We start from the raw sequence: 24073 nt of genomic DNA, 5'->3' as shown, positions 1-24073 counted from the left end.
TAATAGCATTTGAAGGTCTTCATGGATTGAAATAAAATTCATTTTATGGCTTTACACCAAGATGATTTTGGTATGATCACTAGTTGCGTTTTTCCAACAAAATTTAACAAAGTTATGGCTCCTGTTTGACTTCAGACTTTGACCTTATAGTGCAGGGGTCTCAAATTCATGGCTAGTGGGCTGCATGCGGCTGCTAAACTGTTTCTTGTGGCCCACAAAATGGTAGCTTCACAAGGTTTCTTGAGAGATAACAAAGGTGGTGTAGCCATTGGGCCATCAAAAATGCCCTTAGTTTGAGACCCCTGTTGCAGTGCATATTAGCAGGGTCATCAATATATGGACACATTGTTTTGATGTAAATTATAACTATTGGTCTTTTGTTTTGTTAGAATGTAAATGTAATTCAACTTTATTTTGAATTGGTACTTTTTCTTTTTTGTTAAACCTTCAAACTTAAACCCATGTTGTTGAAACAAATAGCATTAGTAGTTAGTTTTGGGAAGAATGTTACTTTACTTTATATTATCTACACTGCAAAAAAAATCTATTTTTTCCTCAAGAGGTGTCATGTTATGGTGTGCTGTTATGAATGAGTGCAGAATTTGTCGTTGATTCTAATGAGCAACATAATTGAAATGTCAAGTATATCTGATTTTAATGATAGGTAAGTTTACTAGAATGCCATTGTAGCACAGTGAAACCCCTCACAATTGAAATCACTTTGTCAAATACTGGTAAAGTTTTGTAATTTTTAAAATAAGACATGGAATGTCTGATAGGGGAGTTAAAAAATTGTTTACTGCTAATTTCATTTAGCACAGATTAAAAATTGTTTTGAACATGACACTTATGATCCATAAATTATTTCATTTCATAGAGGTTGTGGTTCTTTGAGTTTTGAGAAATGGCCTTGTAAACGTTTTGGAAAATTTGTGGAACCCTGACAAGTGGTTTTAATTTCTTACCCATAGCACAACATGCAGAACATCACTGTTGTGAGTAAAGATAAAAGATACTGATGGCTACTTAAATACAGGAATATTACGATTTTTCTTGATTGAATTCATTTGAATGAATCCGACTTTTTAAATACTGCTTAGTCGGTATCCATTGGTAAAGCGTCAGAAGTGAGGCAATGTGCCTGGTTACTGTGTCAGGAATTTAGTAGCTAAATATATTTCCAAGTTTCAGCAGAGGTGGATATTTTTAAGTGTAAAATTGACATTCAGGATCAAAATTTTCTTTGGTATTCAGAGTTGAGGAGTTTCATTTTACTGGGGAAAAAGTGATGACTTTAAATAAGGAAATATCTGAGACTAAAATAAAAGATTCGGTCTTGAGGGGATTCCAATATACTGAGCTTTTGGTTTTGAGGGGTTTCCATGTATTTGATTTTATGTAATATGTAATTTCATGGAAATGTCGTAGAGGACTGTGATACTCATTTTCATCTGAAAATGTACCAAAATGATGTTACATAAATTATGTGTATTCTCCTTTTCAGGTTTGACATTTTAGATCTATCCCCGCAAGGCCCAGAAGATGAAGAGGGGATTCTTAATGCTTCTAATTTATGTAGGTACTTGTTGGCTGCTGTATCTTTTGCAGCATCATCCACTCAGTGTAGCCACCAGGCATTATTTTTCTTTTCTCATTTGTTGCTATAGGTTGTGGTGGCAGGGTTTGAACTTATCATTCTTCTTGCGATAAGTGTAAATTTGACCTTTTTGACAGCTTGACCTGCATTGAACTCCAGGGAACTTTTTAGTCTGGTGGGTCGGGGTTGGGCAGAATTTCAGCCATTTCCCAGTACACAGTAGGAAGAAGGAGTATATTTTCAGAATTTTGACCTGCAACATTCCAGTTGAGAAGAGGTGGGTTGGACATTCATATAACAAGTAAAATAATAGAATTTTTTTTTATTTCTTAGTAAAAATGACAAATGTCAGTTATCCAGTCCTCTGCCTTCGATAATGGAGAAAATTCAAACACATGATACAAATTAAATGTACAATTTTTTTTAAATTTCATATATTTTATAAACTCCTTGATATATTATCATCATACATTATAAAGTTAGGAAAGATCATTTTAGAAAGAGTGTGCTCACCCCATTTATATTGGGTTGTTGTCACAGTGATAGAAACCTCTAATTGAGGAAGATGTTTGCTTAGTCCTTTTACCTTGAGATCAAGAGTACATTCAGCGAAAATGTATGCCAAGGTTTGGTTAAAGTATTTTTATTGGCTTAAATTTTCTAAACCCCTTGAAGGATTTCCTTGGGATTTAGATAATTTGGAATGAATCATTTTGTGACTATTGTTTTGGTGTTACGGTCTGTTTGTGTTAAGGATTTGCTTCAGTTATATTTCATTTGCTTATATTTCCTACACCTTATAATAGATATTGTTTATACATTGGATGAATCTTTTAAAGTAAAGACAATTCAATCTTTGATGTATTCACTCGCCTCTTTTGACCATGGTGTCAAGGTCACACATTGTACAGCAATGCTTTTATGGGTTCTTGTTTATTCTCTCACTATTTTAAAATCATTAGGTTCCTTTTAAGTTTCTTTTTTTTTTTGTCCTTCTGCAGAATGTGAGGTAACTCATAAAGTAAATGTAGATAGTGTAATTTGTGCATATTTGACAGTTATAATGTATTTAAAAGAAATGGTGTCATAGTATGTGCACTGAAACTGAGGAGATTCTTGAATACAGGACATGATTTTGTAAGTATTTAATGTAATGAATGTTAACCTTTAGTTAGCTTTACTGGTCATAAACTAAGAAGAGTCTGGGATAGTCTATTGTCCATTGTCCATCATTTATCCATTGTCTGATGTCCATCATCCATTAGCACAAGTCTTTTCTTGCTACTGCTCCTAAACTACTTGGAGAAAAGCAAAGAGACTTTACGAACACATTCATCTGGAGGTCTAATTGGTCCTAAATTAAAATGCTGCCACTCAAACATCCAGTTTGGTTGCCACATTGGCCATTTTGAAAATCTTATCACTATTCTTCCTGAACAGATGGCTACAGATTTTCACTTAAAGACACCTTATGGTCTCTAGTTTATTCTCAAGGAGATAGACAATCTGATTTCAGTATGGCCAGCATGGTAGCAAGTTTGAAAGTCTGCTCTGAACTGGAAGTTATATCAACATATTTTATTTTGCATAAAGACTTTGATGTTTAGTTGGTCGCAAATTAAAACGATTTTGTTGTTATTTGGGTTTAACACCATTTCTCAGGGCAGAATAGATTTAAATTGAGCCAGTCCAAAAATCTTATATTGCCATTACTGAAGATCTTGTTATCTCTACACCTCCCAAAAGGAGCCATATCAACATGGAGTTTTCACAACATAATGTCTTATGGATGTGTAGTTGGTCCTAAATGCAAATGATAATGGTCTGACATCCAATATAGCCACCATGGTGGACATCTTGAAAATTGTATTGCTATTATTCCAGAATGATAGTCTTATTGATATGGAGTTTTTACCAAGTCATATTGACATGGAGATTTCACCAAGTCATATTGACATGGAGTTTTCACCAAGAGACTTGGTGCCATTGCTACATTCAGTTTGGCCACCATGATGGCCAACTTGAAAATTTTATTTGCTCCTCCTCCTGAATAGATGGTCATCTTGACATGGTTTTCACCTAAAGGCTTCTTATCATATCAAGTTGGTTGAAAATGAAAATGGTGCTAATGTTACTTACATTCAATAGAGCCACCACAGTAGAAGATTGAACATTTTATTATTGCTCAACATGGTTTCCAAAGTCTTGTTATTGTTATTTTATTTAATTCAATTATATATTTACCCATTTACCTGGATTAGTTAATATGTTTGGAAAGGAAATTTTGTCCTTGATCTTGATGTAAATGATTTACTTTGTACAAAATATTTTTCCTTTTCAGTAAAGAATTTAATAGATGAAGAAATCCAGCAAGGAATTGCCTCTGAGCGCATTGTAGTAGGTGGATTTTCACAAGGGGGTGCTGTAGCCCTATACACAGCATTCACACAGGAGAAACCACTTGCAGGGATAATTGCCTTGAGTACATGGATGCCTCTACATAGCAAATTTCCAGGGGTCAGTAGCTTCATATAGTTGCCATATCTCCTGCAAATTTAGATTGCTTTGTTGGTACACATTTTTGTGGTATTTTTCATCAGTACTTGCCAAAGGGATCTACTTGTTCCACTAGAAGGTTAAATTTTCCTTGGGTCATTATATTTTTGATTTGTAGTAACCTTGAAATCCCTAAATTTTTGGTATGCCACTAAAATGATTTCATTTACATCATTTAGATATCAGATGTGCTTAACACAAATGACAAAATTTAATCAAATGTTTATATTGATGTAATTTTGATCAAATTATTAGGGCCCAACATTGAACCTTGGGAGGCCTATAGTAATCACTTTTTCCTTATGTCTATCAATCTGTCTGTCCATCTATTCACACTTCTTGTAACCAGCATAGCTATGCAACCCTTACACCTATTTGGATACCATTTGATAGTTAAATTGCCTATTACATGCCTTTTACCTTTTATGGGTTTGTTGTTCATTTCAATTAGAGTGGTCGTGGGTCGGTGGTTCTTCCCGGGGTTTTCCAGGGTTCTTCCTCCACCATTAATACTGGCTGCCACGCATAGCCTATCATGTGCTGAAAAATGGCGTTAAACCCGACAACAACAACAACAGTTTGAGTGGTTGTGGTCCTTTTCCCATCAGTTTTGCATGTCCAGTACAGCTGATCCTTGTAAAAAGCTTTGCTTAGGAACCATTCAATATATTCTGATGTAATTTGTGTTGTGTACATTGTCTCTTACCAGATATGTACCTTTTATGGGGTTTCTCTTGTTAGCTCTATTTTGGATAGAGTTATGGACCTTGACAATTAACCTGGTATCTTCTCATGATAGCTTTGAAACCCTTGCACATAATGATGCCATTTAGGAGGTGAATTGCTTATTACTTGTAAATGTGCCCTTTAAAGGTTTCACCTTATTACATTTTTTTATCAACATTGCAGCTTCACTACAGCAAATCATTGTATTAACCAGCTAGACAAATCCTAGACTTGTGTGCTTTTTCTGGTTTGAAACTTACTTCGAAGAGTTATGACCCTCCAATTTTTCCACCTCCACCCCCAAAGTTTCTTGTCCTCCTGACTTTGGTTCCACTTGATGAACAATTTTTCTAGTGGTGTAGATCTACCCTTTGCTATTCACAGTTCTTAAATTGTGATATTTTTAACATTTTCGTCAGTTCATCCATTCATCATTTACACTTTTTTGCAGAGCATTACTCCAAACATTGTCAATATTTCTGTGAAACTTGGTACAAATACAAGACTAGTGATTTGGATAAGCCTTTTCCTATTCACAATTCCTCATTTTCAGTAATTTTTATTTTTGTCCAACGGGCCATTTATACTTTATTTTCTCTGGCAAAACTCCAATTTCATCGATGATGCAATTTTAGTAAACTTATTAGAATGGTTGTATAGATGTACATTTTGTTATTAACAATTCTTCTTTCTCAGTAGTTTGAATATTTCTTGTCAGTTCATACATTCTCATTCATTCACATTTTATTTCCGGAGGATAACTCCAAAACAACTGAAGATATCTCTTTGTAGCTTGGTGCACATATTAGACTTGTGGATGTTATTTTTCTGTCTAAAATTTTTTATTCTCAGTATTTTTAATAGTTTTGTCCATTTGTCTGTTTTTCCCTCCATCAGTTATTCACGCTTCCATCTCTGAAGCAAAGTTTGTGATACGTACCACTTACGTGTATATTTGATAAATATGGATATCTGTATGTGAAATATCTGACAGAACCATCTGGCACCCAACATAAATTTTGGTGGAGTGTGAATATTGATGACTGTACCGACTTTGGTGGGGCAATAATTGAACCATTAACAACTCACCTGATACTTACATTGTACATTTTGTATTGAACCAAGATAAAGTGTTTTAATATATTATGTAAATATATGAACATTTGAATGACTTGATTTATTTTACTTTATAAGATAGATCTGAACCTTCTTTAAAGTGTCTTCTTCCCAGCTTGGTTTTGAATATTATGCCAGTTGTGAAGGCATTAAAGTTTGCGTCCTTGTTATAAAACATATTTATTCTTGCACAGTTAAAGTGTTATTCAAAAATTTACTTGAGCTATAAAAAGCTTACTCTATCATAAAAGTAGTGACTTGTATTCCAGTTTTCTCTTTACCCTGGTGAAAGTAAATACAATAAAACAAGGGGACCGTATCATGGATATTTTATATTAAGTAATGTCAGATTGGGCCTTTTGCCTTTTGGAGCCACTGATACAAGCCGCAGCCTCTATTCTTAATGATTTGGCAAGGAAGTGAAATACAGTAATGCACACTCCACAGATAATTAAACCACAAACATAGTTAAAACATGTACACATTCTCTAGGCCATATACAGCTACTAGATAGCCTGCCATACTGAATCGATCGATAGTCCCCAGGCTAATTGCTGTGCGATTACAACTGGGGCAGATTGTATCAAAACATTAATAATTTACAGTTGCTCAAAGACATTTGATGTTATTGCATACAGTGCACAAAGTCTGGTTGTACTCGAGCTGGTGTAATACTCAGTGTTGGGTCATTTGAGTTACTTTGGGCTGTTGGTAGCTTGGAATTTAACTTTTCCATCTTTGATCTCTCCGTTGGCGACATTTGCTATTGATACCAGAAAGAACAGGCCTTCATGCTGTTGTGGCTGACACATCCACTAGTGCATCAGTGTGTTAAAACAAATTTTTGTGGCAGTTCTGTATTTGCTGGAATGACTTGTCCGCCGGGAGATGGTCCCAAATGGTAACATATAAGTTGTCTTGGAGTGACAATCTGTTCCAAAATCGTAAACATATCAACAGATGATACTGGGTCTGTAGCATGATGTTTTGTCCACCTTCTAATTCTCCTGGTGCATTCAGATACCGAACAAACTTGTGTCAGAGAAGTTGTAACGGTGCTGGCTGTGAGACTATTTTCTGAGTAAATGTGACTGTCTTTTGCGAAATAGTACTCAGTTGTGTGTGACTTTGTTTAGTGCTGCTGTGACTAATGGAAGTCATGCTCTCCATTTGTGCAATCGCACAGTGATCTGAGACCACTCTGTGGTTTGTGGCCTCTTTAATAATTGTTGTGCATACTTGTATTTGAATAACGGTTTTGCTGGTGTGTGCTTAAATCATTCCACAATAGCTTGGTCATGATGAATGTTAACACTGGAATCATGGCGTTGTTTAACAGTGCACATTATTCCATCAATTGAAAGGAAATCAAATAAATTCTTCACATTGTGGATGTAGCCACATCAGTTCATGGACTGACCAGATAATGCAATGATTACATGAAAACAGCTGTCCCAATAGTGATGTTTGTTAAAGATGCAACTAATAATACAGATCATAGACCTTACACAACACTGGTTGTTGTTGTTGTTGTTGTAGGGTTTAACACACAAGATAGGCTATACATGGCAGCCAGTATAAATGGTAGAGGAAGAACCCTGGAAAACCCCGGGAAGAACCACCGACCCATGAGAACTAACAGGCAGGCTTTCTCATATACCTGCATTAGCCAAGTCTGAGACTCGAGCCCATGCAGACAGAGGTGAGATGGCAGAGATCCGGAATGGTGAGTGCTTTAAACCACTCGGCCTTTTGGGGGCCCCCCCAACCCTGGTTGTTGATCATGATTCTTTTGAGCTGCTTGCTGCTGCTTACTGTACTGGTGACAGACCCCAACCCAAATTTTAACCTTGGATTTGGAGAGTCTTGATCACAACTCATTGGTGCTTCATTCAAGTTTTCTTGTGCCTTTCCCCTCAGTTACATATTTGGGTTTTGTAGAGATGCATGCAAGTTTTTTTTTGAGCTTAACACACATTAACACCACCAATAATGTGACTTGGCATGCAGGATGTGTTGCTGGTAAAATTGAATTGTCAACTCTGACTTTGATGATGCTTGTGTTATCCCCATCACAGAATCAGGTTTGGTATCATTTATTCAGTCAGTAACTATGTCAGGACTGTTGTTTCTCGCACATACCACAGATGCACACCCACCAACCCGAATTGCAGGACATTTTACTGGCCAAAATGTACCTAACATGTCCTTCAAGCATGAAAATGTGTTTTGTTTCAAAATGTAAATCAAGATAAAAGTCAAGAGCATAGTTAGCTGATATTTGGTACCTTAGGAGTGAATGAAGTTTCAGTGCATTTGAAAGATCAGGGAATTTAGCTTGACTGTGCAGCAACCGCTCCGGTGGCCTAGTGGTAAGAGCGTCCACCTTAGATGCGGGAGGTTGTGGTTTAATCCCTGGCTGAGTCATATCAAAGACTTATAAAAAATAGTACTAACAGCTGCCTCGCTTGGCGCTCAGCATTAAGATGTTAGTGTTAGGACTGGTTGGCTTGGTGTCAGGATAATGTGACTGGGTGGGACATCATGCTACATGTCTGCGGCATGATGCCCCAGTGCTAGACATCACTATAAACTGCCACACTGCAGACATCGTAGCAATATGACTGAAAAAATTGTTAAAGCTACGTTAAAAATCCAAATCACACACACACACTTGACTGTGCAGCATAAACTCCTCATATTGCATGTCCGTATCATAATCTCTGGTCATACATGGACTGGCATGAAACATTATCACAGGTCTTCAGATTTCTCAACAAGAGTTTCCTACATTGTTTCCAATTTATTACTTTTCATTGAAACATCTGGAGTTGTTTAAATATGTATTTTCATGCACGTGTAGCTTCCGCTAGTCCTAATTGCAGATGTTTTGCTCTGATGTTTTCTGACAAGACTGTTGCTGGAGAGTGCTGGTCGACAAATGAGGGTCATTGAGGCACCTGTGGAAAATTCATAATTGAATGTGTTGCTTATACAAGTAATGTCCTACCATGAAGTAAAGGTCTGCCTTAGCGTAATCAACTTGTTAAGATAAAAATACACAGTAAAAAAACAAGTATGGGGTCACACTACAACTTTCTTTAGCAAAACGGACTAGAAATGTCCATGTGTGGTTGACCCAAACACAGCCCTCTTGGCTCAGTGTGGCCGAATGAAACAGTATGTTAGTGACATTAAAATTAGTCACGTCAGAGGGGACTCAAATGCAAAAGACTGGTGAATATTTCTATTCCTTGCAGTAATTCTAGAACTGTTGGCAGCATTCACTCCAGCTATTGCAAAAACTGCAGTGTCAGGAGCTGTCGGAACTGCATCTGGGATGATGCTGAAAAAGGCTGTTGGAGGATGCATAAAAAAGGAAGAGGCCTTTGGTTACCAGGAACAAGTCATCAAATACTATTGGACAATCTTTGGTTATCAGGTTCTTCCTCCACCATTAATACTGTCCGCCATGTATAGCCTATTGTTTGCTGAAAAATGGCGTTATACCCCACAACAACAACAACAACAGTCTTTGGTTAACTGGTTGTGGAAGATCACACATTTGACCCATCCAGACCAGTCTTGAGTTTTTTGCAATGGCAAAATAATCAAATATTTTCATGGTGTCTTTACATGAAATGAACTTACATTGATGATTCCATGCACAAGCAAAACCAGTATTGTCAACATAGATTTGACAGCAGGACCTGGCACTGATTGGGTGTCATACTTGGTGACATCTCAATATCGTTTGTATTTTGCTTTATACAACTTGCACCATCAGCTGAAGTTGTTAATTATTTAACAATGCATGGATGATAACCACTGTTCTATTTGACTGTACCAGTACAAACTTGGTTGGATGGTCCCATATACAGTTATCTTGTTGAAGCATTACTTGTACTTGAGTGTTCGCCAACACTGCAAGCACTTATTGATTTCACATTTAAAGTATTTTAATATTATACATATGTCTATTAACATTTATGAACATTACTCAGCTCGACAATTTGGTGCTGATGTGAATTTGAGTAGATTTACCTCCAAAGCTGGAGTTTACTAGTTGTGTTGTTGTTGTCTCAGGTACTCTTGTGATTTTTGAAGATCAAACTGGTAAACTGCATAGGTCTAATGTTGACATTCAGGATATTGACAAGTTGAAAGGTGCTGTCACAAAGAACCTGCCAGATACGACTGAATATGGGGGAATCAGAGATGCTGGTGGGCTTTTTTGCATTTATAAATTTTTTTGATAAGCTAACATTGCAGTAAGACATTATGTACATGAAGAAATTGCATGACAGACAGACCTAGTTCAGACGTAAGTGCATCAGTTGGAATTATTATTGATATATTGCTATATAGATAAAAACCATTGTCTTGGTGGTACTAGCAAATAATTTTTGATTTGATTACATTTACATATACATGTCTATTCAGAGCTGCTTGTGGTGGCATAAAGCAGTCTCAGCATGAATAGTAAACTATTCAGTGGCTATGGAGGATGAAATAATTAGCATGGCTGATTTCGAGATAGTACTGGCGGAAATGGAAAAATACTAATGGAAAAGGGAAGAGCGCTCCCAGCACAGATAAGAAATCTTGCAGTTGTGGATTCACAAACAACAAAAGTAAATAAGATTTGGCCGTTTTGATAAATCTGCCTCAGTTGTAATTGCAGAGCAGATTGCCTGGTGAGTATCAATCAGTTTAGCACTGCAGGTTGTCTAGTAGCAATATACAACCTAAAGAATGTGTATATGATTTAACTATGTTCATGGATTAGTCATCCATGGGTTGTGCATTTCTGTATTTCGTATGCTTGCCAAATCATGGGAGATAGAGGCCTAGGCTTCTATCAGCGGCCCCAAAATGAAAAGAAAAAAGCAAAGGACCAAATCGGACACTTCTTTTTAAAACCTTTGTTCTGTATTTCTTTTTCTTCATATGTGGCTGAATGGTATAATTCCTCACGTACATGCTTCAGGAAAGCAAATCAATAAAAGTTTAACTTCAAAATAAAAGTTGCACCACATGTTGGATCTTCTAATCCAGTCTGAGACTAAAGAGATAAAAATTGTGTTAAAGTACCATTGTTTCCACTTCAGGTTCCATGACTTCATAGCATTTTGGCATAGATATACCAAGTCCAACTGCAAACTGCATTGACCTAGATCAGGTATCAGATTATGCACGGGCAGATATGGGTCAGTGCACTTTGTTAGGAGTAATCATTAGAACAAACAGAATAGACCTTGATCTGCAGGTGGATTATGATATGGTAGATCAGGATCGATGTTTGTTTGCAGTTTGACTCAACTTGTGGTGAGTATATATATTGTATGTTAGATCTCCCCACAGCATTCACCCTTGGCAACAGAATACATGTAACACAAATAAAGTCCATTATTCTGGTAAAAATTGATTGCTAAACAATTGGAACTTAGGTTGCAGATTGTAAATAACAAGATTAGCTTATCTAATCTGTTTTGGTATCTTTGATCCCAGCTGGTTCAGTGTAAAACTTGTTTGTTATACATTGCAGGTAGTGAAGGGAAATAAGAATATTCCTATTCTCCAATGCCATGGGAAACAAGACCCTCTAGTGCCTTGCAAATGGGGAGAGATGACGGCCATGCTTGCTAAGGGACTTTCCAACAGACATGAATTCAAGACATATAACATGATGCACAGTTCATCACCAGAGGTAATATAGTCCTGCCCGAGTTTGCAGATTGGGAAACATAGCTGATTTTTCAGATTGTTTGCTGACTTGCACAATATATTCCATCAATTAAAATCTGTAATAGAGATCATTTACAGATCCTTTATTCAGACAAGCAGACAAAACGTGTGTCTCCTGATAGGTCCAGATGAAGGTCATTATATGGTGTATCTTTGTGGCAAACAGCAGGGCAGCCGTAACAGTGATTGTGGTACTTAAAGCAATAGTGTATGTTATACACAAAGCATTTAAGTGATGGCCTTATTGTCGTCAATAATAAGATGATGAATTGTAGTTTTTTCAGGATATTTTTAGTTCACATAAAATAAAGTATAGTTCATTCACTGGTGTAGACATTGTATTACCAGACCTGCCAACTCTTACGATTTTGCCGTAAGTCTTACGAAAATTACCCTTAAAATATGAAATTACGTGATACAAACAAAAACTATGGAAAAATGATCGTTGCAGAAAAATCTGGATAATTGGTTCATCCGTGTTTGATTTGGATCCGGGTTCAAATTAGAATTAGTGAAATTACTCAGGGAACCAGACTGTTTACAGCAGCACCCCAGACGCTTTAAACTGTACCTATTTATTCATGCGAAGCATCTGCATGATCAAACTGTTGATTATATAATTTTTTTTAAAAATGGAGTCTATAAAGAGATACATGTTAAAGATGAATGGGAAAATAAGTTTCTAGAAAAGTCTTGATAATCAACACAGAAGAATAACAAGGAGTATTAAGATTCTTGTGATTAAAAGCTGGAAAGGACACAATTACATTTATTGGACAACACGTGCCAATTTGAGTATGTTTTGTTGCGGGAGATATGATTTCCATCGTCATGTGAAATGGAAAAAGAAATTCCAAGAATTACATCAAGCTGAGAGATAGTAACAACCCATTGAGTTGCATAGGGTTTGGAACTTAAGTTTGTGCAATTGTACTAGTGATAAATAAAGCCTACACATACTTTGCAACATTTTCAGCTGAACATAATGTTTATCGTCACTGCGTCAAACTTTTAATTATGTTTTCCAGCTTTACAATAGCAGTCATTGATATTTTGTTACACCTTACTGAAAACTGGTCAATCTTACGGAAAAAATCTGCCTTACTGAGATGGACTCGTCAGGGTTGGCAGGTCTGTATCACACAGAACCCTTATTGACTTTCTTCTGAGAAAACTTTTTTTAATGTTGAAAATAAAGTTTTTTGAATATTTTAACCAATGTTTGTCCCCCTCTTTTGTTGATTTTTAGGATTGAGACTTAGTATATTAGCAGTTATCAGAACCATATATTGGTATTTAAGGATTACAAGACAACAACACTTTATGCTCTTTGAATGAAGGGGTTCAAGGTCATGTTGATGGGTCCTGTTGGGTAATTAGTTTGCCCCAGGGAGATTGTTAGCACAATTACACAAAAACTAATTTACCTGTGCTGATGAAATTTGGTAAGCTTGTTTTGGTATATATGTAGAGAACCTGATCTGATTTTCAGTGTTTTAATGTTTTGGGTTTTTATTTTTGTTTTGGTGCTTTCCTTGGGCTTATTAGCATGAGTTTGCAAACATTGCTTGACCTATCCTTTGCAGATTCGATTTGAATACAATTATGAGCATGTGTGTGTGTGTATATATATATATATATATATATATATATATATATATGGATAGATTTTTGTATCATGAAAATGAGTATTGCAAGATTTATCAAGTTGTTAAACTTTCTTGATGAAGACATTTATCTGCAGTGGAGGCATATATTGTAGAAGCACTGATCTGGTTACCTTCTGAGTTCCATTACATGCATTTTCCAAGTTACTTAGAAAACTTGCTTTCAATTTTAGACAGTGGAACACATTCTTGTCATATGATGAAGTTAATGAGACTTAGTTACAGTGCACATTACACAGTATTACAGGTTGATTTACTAATAATGCTGATAAAAATGTCCTTAAACCACAGCATTCATGTTTATTAACAGAACCTTTAATTAGGAACATTTTTATTTTTAAAGAAATGCCATTTCAAGTTTGATAACCCCTGTATACGTTCTTTGTCATTGTAGATCCTACAAAAACATCCCATGCACATGTCCTGGCAGTATGTCTGCTTCTGTTTATGATTATTATATTATGAACATATACATAGCTGCCAACCCTTATGAATTTGGCGTGAATTTCACGACTTTTTCAGTGATTCACGGATTCACGCAGCAAGCCAAAAATTCTCCAATTCTCAATTATTTTAAATCTTTAATACAATAACCGATTTCCCGTTAAGCGCTAGTTGTGATATTGGCAGTTGCCGAAATGGTCCGGTACTGCTGGTTGCGATATTAGTAGAACAACAGCAGATTAGTACAGATGGCCTAGTAGCAAGCATTTTAGCCTATTTTAATCTATATGTATAAGAATAGTTTTACAAATGCTTTTGAGAGAAACTGGGGCCTAACCGGAATTTTCTCTGCGCATGCTTCACCAACACTGATTTGAGTTACAGTTCGGCATCGCATGTAAGATCTTGAAAATGTCTTCACCACCAAGGAAAAAGAAATGTATTGATCAAAAAGTGAAGTTTAATTTTGAATATATCAAAACTTGGCCGTGCATCCTGCCATTAAACATTGATATACATCATGCTTTTTGCACACAGTGTGCCATAAATTTTAGTATTGGGCCTGGTGGCAGTTATGATGTGAGGAAGCACATCGGTTGCAAAAAACACGTAGAAGTTTGGACAATTAAGAATTCGCACATTTCAGCTCTGGAATATTTTAAGCCATTGGTTGAAGACCTGCAAGCTACCAGTGCTGAAGCATTATTTGTGAGTTTTCTTGTTGAACACAATCTACCTTTATCAGCTGGAGACCATGCTAAACAATTGTTCTGACAAATGTTCCCGGACTCGAAAATCGCTTCCAAATTTTCCTGTCAAAATACCAAAAGTGCTGCAGCTCTTGTGCATTCCTTTCAGCAACAGTGACAGTGAAAGAACATTTTCTCTAGTGAGGAAAAATAAGACAGACTTTAGAGCCTCCTTAGCTGCAGAAAATTTGTCAGCAATTTTAGTCACCAAGATCAAACTAGCAGGCAAGAAGTCTGAACTGTTTAGAAAACAAATTTATGATCAAGCAGTTGAGGAAGTTCAAGTCTGCCACAGTATCATGTCTTGATAAATAACCACAAGAACAAATGAAGTTTATGAATACCATAATAAATAGAAATGCAGATATATTTCTGCGTATATGTAGTGTTTTAGTTTTATATTGCAATCTTGATATAGTGTAGTATTGACGGTCAGAATGGATGGAGTTATTGTCATAGTATTTTTCACTAATTCATGTCCAAATTCACTACTTTTTATCCCTATTTTCACTAAATGCGAGCCTGGAAGGTTGGCAGCTATGCATATATGTAGCAGGTGGAAACAATATGACAATCCTAGAGATGTTCTATGGAAACTATCCTATATTCAACAAAGACATGTCTTAAAAACTGAAGTCTGTCATAAGTTGTGAAAGATGTACAGCAAATGAAATGATCTCAAATTTACAGGATGTATAATATTTAAGCTTTTAGTTTTTAAGTAAGTCTAACAGATAAATAGGGTAAAAGGTTGAGTTTCTGAAAAATCATTTAAATTAATCAGCATTATTTAGTTATTGTAAAAAATGTACAAGTTTAGAAATTTTGGTAAACTTAGAGCCCTTGTTAGTTGTGAATTCAAGTTGAATTGCTTCAGGTGTTGATTTAATACACCATAGCATATCTCTTGTTGGATACTCTACACTAATGATACATGACATTACACTTATGGTACATAGCATTACACTCATGATACATAGTACATTACTCATGATACATAACATTACACTCACAATACATAACATTACTCATGATACATAACATTACACTCTACACTCATGATACACTACTGGCCGAGTGGTCTAAAGCACTCACCATTCTGCATCAATGCCATCTCACCTATGTCTGTGTGTCTTCGAGTCTCGGGCTGGCTAACGTGGGTACATGAGAAAGCTTGCTGTAGCTTCTCATGGGTCGGTGGTTCTTCCCGAGGTTTTCCAGGGTTCTTCCTGCACCAGTTATACTGGCTGACATGTATAGCCTGTCCTGTGCTGAAAAATGGCATTAAACCCTACAACAACAAAAACAACATGATACACTGCATTTCTTTCAGTTTGTATTCTAGTTACTAGTACTCGACAGAGAAAACAATTGCGCCACCTTAAGTAGGGAAGGGACACTTTTTACTGATGCCAGAGGTGAAATTTTGAACTTAATCTTTTTGGAGGTAGCTACAGACATAAGAACATTTACATATGTCTCCTACATTAAATAAATTGAAAATTAAACGGAATATATATATATATATATATATATATATATATATATATATATATATATATATATATATATATATATATATATAAAACAAAAATAATTGAATTTTTTTTAAAAACAATTTTATGGAATTGGTTAAGTCAGCTGGTGAGAGGCAGAGAGTAGGGGTTGGAAGGGCACTTAAGTGTGTGTGTGGTGATGGTGGTAGGAGGTGAGTGCTGCTTTATTTCTGTGCTGGTGCAGTGGTTACTTTGTATGAACTTATTATTATTATTATGCTATATTATAGCCAGAAGGAAGTAGTTTTTCATGCTCTCCATTTTTATAGCACATGAATTGTTTTGGTTTGTTCAGTTGATTTGTTAGCATATGAATTCTTTTGCTTTGTTGAATTGATTTGTTAGCATTTTAAATGTTTCGATATGTTGAATTGATTTGTTAGCATATGAATTATTGATATTTCTTTATTTTTTTACAGGAAATGCAGGATGTAAAAGATTTCCTAGTGAAGTTGTTCAAACTTGAAGAATCTTAGATGACATTATACAAATGACTTGTAGAAGATTATGTGTGACGTTTGCAGCTATTGAGTGTCATAGGACCTCGTATGTGTATTATTTTGATTTACATGGCATACTAATATGATCTCCAGGATGGTTATAATGGGAGGTTGTATATATAAAGCAAAGATATAATCAAGAATTTTGTATATTAAGAAGCACAAAGAAGCTGCTACTGTATTGTATATCTGGAAGGAGACGTGTATATATCATGTAATTCTGCTGATTTAGCACATTTAGGCTCTCTGTCTCTATCATATTTGGATTGATCTTCAGTGTATAATTTACCAATTAATTTGCTATGATTACCAAATTATTTTCCTGACAAGAAAATTAAAGGGATATATTTCACTGCCAGGGATGTAAAAATAATTTCAGAATTATTGGGACACCTGCATTAAGAAATTAGTCCAGCCTTAAAATCATGGATTTATTTTTCCATAACTTTACTGGGAATTTTTGACCCTTCACCAGAATTGGTACATAGGTTGATATTAATTAAACTTTGAAAGAGTTTGATTGCATGCCCTCTGTATCATCACTAGGAGAAGTTGTGACCCATGATTGCCTTGATTTTCAGCATTCCATAATATCAATAACAGGAGTTATGTCCCCTTGTTTTCCAACCATCTTAGGTGTCCACATCTTTACTTTACTTAGTTTTGTTGGATTTTAATAAAGTTTGGCGTGCCACTTCATATTGCAGCTTTGTTTTGATGAGACCTTGAGTGAGCTTGATTTCCAGATTTCCGTGACATCATGCCCGTTTTCCTGACTTTGGTTTTTACAGTATTACTTCACCAAGGATTGGTGGATTTCAACCAATGTTGGTGAGTGGCTTTGCATTCAGGATATCTAGAATGAGTCAGATTTCAAGTTTTCAACAATCTCATTTTACAGGAGTTATGCCAGCTGGCTGCACATTCTCCTGGCTTTTTTTCTGCAGCATAACTTGACATATGATTGTTTGAATTCAATCAAATTTACCATATATCGATGAAACCTTAATGAGGTTACTTTTCAGCAATCCACAAGAACATTTACATGAGTTATGTCCCCAGATTGTGTGTATTGTTAACTTTCATTTTCATAGCATTACTTTTCTAATAATTGTTGGATTTCAAACAAATTTATCATGAAGTATATTTACTAGACCTTGAAAGATTTTAATTTTGAGCATACTACATTAACCTTTAGAAAAGTAATGCCGCTGATTGCCTGTCCTCTCTGATTTTGGATTACTTGACCAAGACTTGTTGGAATTCAACCAGTTTTGGTGTGTGATTTGACATCTTTAATTACTTGATTTCCAGCATTCCACATTATCATTTAGAGGAGTTATTGCCTTAAGTGCAAAGTCACCACACCATTGTTTTCTGATAAAAGTTCGTCTATACAAGGTCAAGCCAGGCAAATTGCAGTGAGTTGGGCCATTTGTCTAGTTGTACTAGCATGAACATATAACATGTATACTTGCTTATAAGTTGAGTAAGACTGCAAACAAAAAAATATCTTGATCTGCCATAGTATAATGTGCCTGCAGATTAGGGTCTATATTATTTGTTTTACTGATTACTGCTAACAGCTGCACAGACTCAGATGTGCTGGCACATTATGTGAAGGCGGTTCTGGGTCTGTGCAGTTTGAAGTTGGACTCGTGTTATAAGTGAGTATATATGGCACTAAAAACGTTTGTGCTTCCTTGGTTGCAAAATTTGAATTATATTTAACTGATTGTGGTATCGCCATTAATCAGATGAGTCCAAGATTAGCTGGAATAGTCAGCAACCAAGCCTATTCCTGGACCACACAAGTTGTCAAAAAAGAAAATAATTATGCAGTGTGTAACATTCTTCATTTAAGTAGTTGCTGACTTTTTATAGTAGAACAAGACTGGACCTGAGCGATTAAATAACAGTCTGAAATTTGGTTAAGTATGTAACTGAATTTAAGACCTGTCATCCAAAATATAAAAAAAATTAAGACCCAAAAATATCCATGAGACAATTCTCTTTGCCAGTGAATATTTGCCAGATTTAACTTTTGAGTTTTTAAGTATCAAAGTTAGTATCAGTCCATTTTTTAATAAAAGTGTTGCATATTTCCTTTGCATTGCACACATATGAAATTAAATGCTTGGGAAGCATTGACTACTTAAATTTGGAAGATGTGATTTATAAACAGATATGTTGTTCTTGCAATAGATTTCTTTAAGCAGATTGCAATGTAGTGTGAAGTGTAGAATGTAATAAATATAATCCATGAGTGTCATCTGTCAATATAAAACGGCAACAAAATATTTTTTCTGAATGTTTCGGATAAAGCTATCAGAATATTTAATCACAGTTACATTAACCTGAAATTAATTTTTTTTTTAGTATTAACTTTCACATTTCTTACATTGACAAAACTTGCTCTATTCACAGAAGAACGAAGTTTACAGCAGGACCACCTTTTTGTTGTGGTAAAGATAAATAAAGATGAAAATATTGAATACTGATTCAAAATTCAAATGTGACACTTGACACTCTCTTGAATTAAGGACAAGCTTTAGACACACTTGAGATTAAATGAAAATGGAAAATTATAGTATGCTTGAAGTGTTTAACAATCAAAGATGTCTTAATTTGCATTTTATAAATTTGTATTTCAAAATGCAGTTTTTATTGCACCAGGCATCTTTATTTTGATTTTCAGTGTGAGTGTTGAAGCAAAAGTCTACTTAATAGGTCAGTGTCATTTTGTCAGAAGACATTTGATCTAACAGTCACTTCAGCTACAAAGACATTTTGTCAAATTCCATTAAAAAAAAAATTTGTTTAGAAGAAAGAAAAAATGATGGAATATATGAAGAGAACTTTTATTAAGATCTTAAGTACTGAAATCTGTCTTTTTGTATTTTTAACAAAAATCTTTAGATACAGAGAAATTGTCATTTGTTATGAAATGTCAGGAGATCTTTTGATGATCTGTCATTCGTTGTACTGAAAGTATAGACTGTAACTTGGTGCTGTTGCTTCCTGAAACTCCGTAACCATTTTAATCATTGCTGCCGGTAAAATTATAATGCAACCAAACTTTGAGTACTACAGTTAAGTTAGACAGCTGTTGGGAATTGGTTGAAATGGTTCTGAACACCTGCATCACTTGTATGGCTTTTACTAAAATTAGTTAACGTCCAAATTGCTCAGTGATTATTTTTATGAAAATGTAACCAATTTGATCCAGTGAACTTTTTCGATTACATTGATCACAATTCATGGACTATCTACTTTCCATTATTCTCAGAATCACATATATGGTAAAACTTTGGAAGGTCTGGAAATAATCATGTATTTGGTATATCCCATAATATTTCTTGGTTGAATGTTAAGAATAAGCACAGCATGTGACCCAGTTGTATAGTCTCGATGAAAAAAATATGAAAACAAATTCAGATAATTTATGGTGGTAACTTCCAGTCATGTTGTATTATCATTTATAGCTTAGAGAAAAATTGTAGTTTCTGCTATTTTCATAGACTCATTTCCGTTCACATGATATGACCATGATTTAGCACCGTTTATCATTTGTCCAGTTTTGCTTAGATGAAGATATGGAACACGAGACAACTGATTTATTTACTTCATTATTATTCTTAGATTGTGAAAGCAGTAAAAATGACAGCAGATATGGTAACACTCACATAAATAGAGCCAAAAGTAACTTCCAACGAAGAATTGAATTCTAGAATGTTACAACGAAAGACAATTAAGCATCACACCCTCAAGAACTCATTTACAAGTTGAAACTTTGCAAAACCTGATGACTGAAACATCAGAGGAGTATAAAGTTGTAGACTTTGACTTGTAAAATAGCTGATGTAAATGATAACTCATTTTGGTATATGGTTAGGCCATTATGGTGAAACCGTTGGCCTGCCTTTTTAAATGAAGGGCACCACTTTTTTATAATCTGACTGAAACATTATAACACACTGTACAAGTTGCTAGATATTTAAATATGCATATTTCAAACCTAGTCTTGGAAACACAGATTTTTAATTATATGTTTGTACTTTACATAGTTTTATATATGGTGCAGCCATGGAAAATAGACACTTTCAGTATAAAAGCACCTTGAAGATTAAAGATTTAAGACAAAATTTTGTATTCAGAAAGCAGTATAGTGTATCATCAAGGCAAAATCTTGTTTTAGCAAATCAAAATCTTGTATCATTATCATGTGCAGATACAAGTAAAATTTCATGCCTTTAGAATAATTGGTGTTACCCAGTTGTGAGTTCTAATTTACAGGCAGCATGGGAAATCTGCATCACAGCAATGAATTCTCTATCAGTACATTTAGTGAAGTTAACTTTTTGTTGATAGATTTGCACGTGAAAGTTTAAATTCGTGTTGATATAAGTGGATGTGGATATACAGCTTTTTGTTAATATTTGTGCATGAGAAAGAACATATGAAGATTAGTCTGTATATTAACCCACTAGCCCATCCATCCATCCAGGAATTACATATGAAGATAAACTATATATTAACTTTCCAGCCCATCCATCCATGAATTACGTATGAAGATAAACCTATATATTAACCTTCCAGCCCATCCATCCATGAATTACGTATGAAGATAATCCTATATATTAACCTACTAGCCCATCCATCCATGAATTACGTATGAAGATAATCTTATATATTAACCTACCAGCCCATCCATCCATGAATTACATATGAAGATAATCCTATATATTAACCTACCAGCCCATCCATCCATGAATTACATATGAAGATAATCCTATATATTAACCTACCAGCCCATCCATCCATGAATTACATATGAAGATAAACTATATACTAATCTTCCAGCCCATCCATCCATGAATTACTTATGAAGATAATCCTATATATTAACCTACCAGCCCATCATCCATGAATTACATATGAAGATAATCTTATATATTAACCTACCAGCCCATCCATCCATGAATTACATATGAAGATAATCCTATATATTAACCTACCAGCCCATCCATCCATGAATTACATATGAAGATAATCCTATATATTAACCTACCAGCCCATCCATCCATGAATTACATATGAAGATAAACTATATATTAATCTTCCAGCCCATCCATCCATGAATTACTTATGAAGATAATCCTATATATTAACCTACCAGCCCATCATCCATGAATTACATATGAAGATAATCTTATATATTAACCTACCAGCCCATCCATCCATGAATTACTTATGAAGATAATCCTATATATTAACCTACAAGCCCATCCATCCATGAATTACCTATGAAGATAATCCTATATATTAACCTACCAGCCCATCATCCATGAATTACATATGAAGATAATCTTATATATTAACCTACCAGCCCATCCATCCATGAATTACATATGAAGATAATCCTATATATTAACCTACCAGCCCATCCATCCATGAATTACTTATGAAGATAATCCTATATATTAACCTACCAGCCCATCCATCCATGAATTACATATGAAGATAATCCTATATATTAACCTACCAGCCCATCCATCCATCCATGAATTACATACGAAGATAAACCTACTTATTAACCTACCAGCCCGTCCATCCATCCATGAATTACATATGAAGATAAACCTATAAATTAACCTACCAGCTCATCCATCCATCTATGAACTGTGTATTTAGGATAATCTATATAGTAACCCACCAGCCCATGAATTGTGTATGAAGAATAATCTATACATCTTAACCCGCCATCCCCTCCATCAATCCATGAATTGTGTATGAAGAATAATCTATATATCTTAACCCACCATCCCCTCCATCAATCCATGAATTGTGTATAAAGAATAATCTATATATCTTAACCCACCATCCCCTCCATCCATCGCATGAATTGTGTAGGAAAAATATTCTATATATCTTAACCCACCATCCCTTCCATCCATCCCATGAGTTGTTTATAAAGAATAATCTATGTATCTTAACCCGCCATCCCCTCCATCAATCCATGAATTGTGAATGAAGAATAATCTATATATCTTAACCCACCATTCCCTCCATCCATCCCATGAATTGTGTATGAAGAATAATCTATGTTCCATGAATTGTGTATGAAGAATAATGTCTATATCTTAACCCACCATCCCATCCATCCATGCCATGAATTTTATAGGAATAATATTCTATATATCTTAACCCACCATCCCCTCCATCCATCCCATGAATTTTGTATAGGAATAATATTCTATATATCTTAACCCATCATCCCCTCCATCCATCCCATGAATTGTGTATGAAGAATTTTCTATATATCTTAACCCACCATCCCTTCCATCAATCCATGAACTGTGTATGAATAATAAAAGATATATTAACCCAACCGCCCTTCCATCCATAAAGAGGTAGGTACTATAAAGCCAATTTCTTGCCCCAAAAATAAAAAATGTTATTGATCAGATACCATGCTTAAGATAGCATTTGATATATAAAAATTATGATGTCATAGATATGAGTTTGTTATGTCACATTTGGCTATAAAATAGACGTTGTTTGCTAAGATTTGAGCTATTTAAAAATATGTAAGATGGTCCATATTTAATTTTAATTAGAATAAAAATAGCCCTGAAAGCAGTTTGTTTCTAAATACTGCTATTTCAGCTGGTTGCTTACATTTGCCATTATCTATGTCATTATTGTTTATCATTCCACTGTTTCCTGATGATGATTATTACAAATCTTTTTTTCATGACAATTCCTCTTTATGTGTGTGTGTGTGTGTGTGAGAGAGAGAGAGAGAGAGAGAGAGAGAGAGTAAAAGAAAGGTATATGTGTGTTGTATATATGCTTGTGGATCATCAAAATCTGGAGAGGCTGACTACCATAGCTGTTTCATTTTTAAAAATCAAATCATAAATGAACAGTTTATTTATGGGTCTCACCACTGGTGGAAATGCCTACTTATCTTTGAGTAAACAGCCTCTTTTAAAAAGTCTCAATGTCCCTGGATTCTCTGTGTGTGTGTGTGTGTGAGAGAGAGAGAGATAGAACTCATGCACACTGCCAGGTACATGGACACATGAATATATGTAAATTATTCTTATGCTTGAACTCCAGATTGATACACATATAAAAAAAAATTGGACATTTTTCACACCAGAACATTAATATAAGAGTGGTACACATCTTGTCAAGGTTTAGTTCTGTGTTTAAATGCTTACAAGAAAAAAAAATGTCAGCTTGAAAGTCGATGCAATATAACCTAGTTTATTTGAAGTTAATGGATTTGGGAATTCAAACATCAAAAAGAGAAAATCTCTCTCCCCAAACGATGCATAAACAAAACAATTTCATTATGGATGTTATGAAAATTTTAATTCGTTTCTGTACACATTATCAACATTTG

At 35.0% G+C, this 24073-nt stretch overlaps 1 protein-coding gene across 1 annotated transcript in view; it reads left to right on the top strand.

Moving 5' to 3' along the window:
- LOC149807071 (acyl-protein thioesterase 1-like) overlaps positions 1-17358 on the top strand; it is a 42682-nt gene extending 25324 nt beyond the window's left edge. Inside the window, exons 5-8 of the mRNA XM_089961497.1 lie at positions 1505-1575; positions 3939-4114; positions 11544-11705; positions 16579-17358. Coding sequence (XP_089817623.1) covers positions 1505-1575; positions 3939-4114; positions 11544-11705; positions 16579-16635 — 466 coding nt within the window. The 3' untranslated portion in view covers positions 16636-17358. The remainder of the gene's footprint in view (positions 1-1504; positions 1576-3938; positions 4115-11543; positions 11706-16578) is intronic.
- Positions 17359-24073: the final 6715 nt, after the last annotated feature.

Source organism: Sinohyriopsis cumingii, chromosome 1 (assembly GCF_028554795.1).
Source record: "Sinohyriopsis cumingii isolate HCF-2022 chromosome 1, ASM2855479v2, whole genome shotgun sequence".
In the NCBI taxonomy this organism is placed as follows: Eukaryota; Metazoa; Mollusca; class Bivalvia; order Unionida; family Unionidae; genus Sinohyriopsis; species Sinohyriopsis cumingii.
The sequence above is the reverse complement of the archived record's forward strand: the minus strand, read 5'-3'. Positions and strand labels throughout refer to the sequence as shown.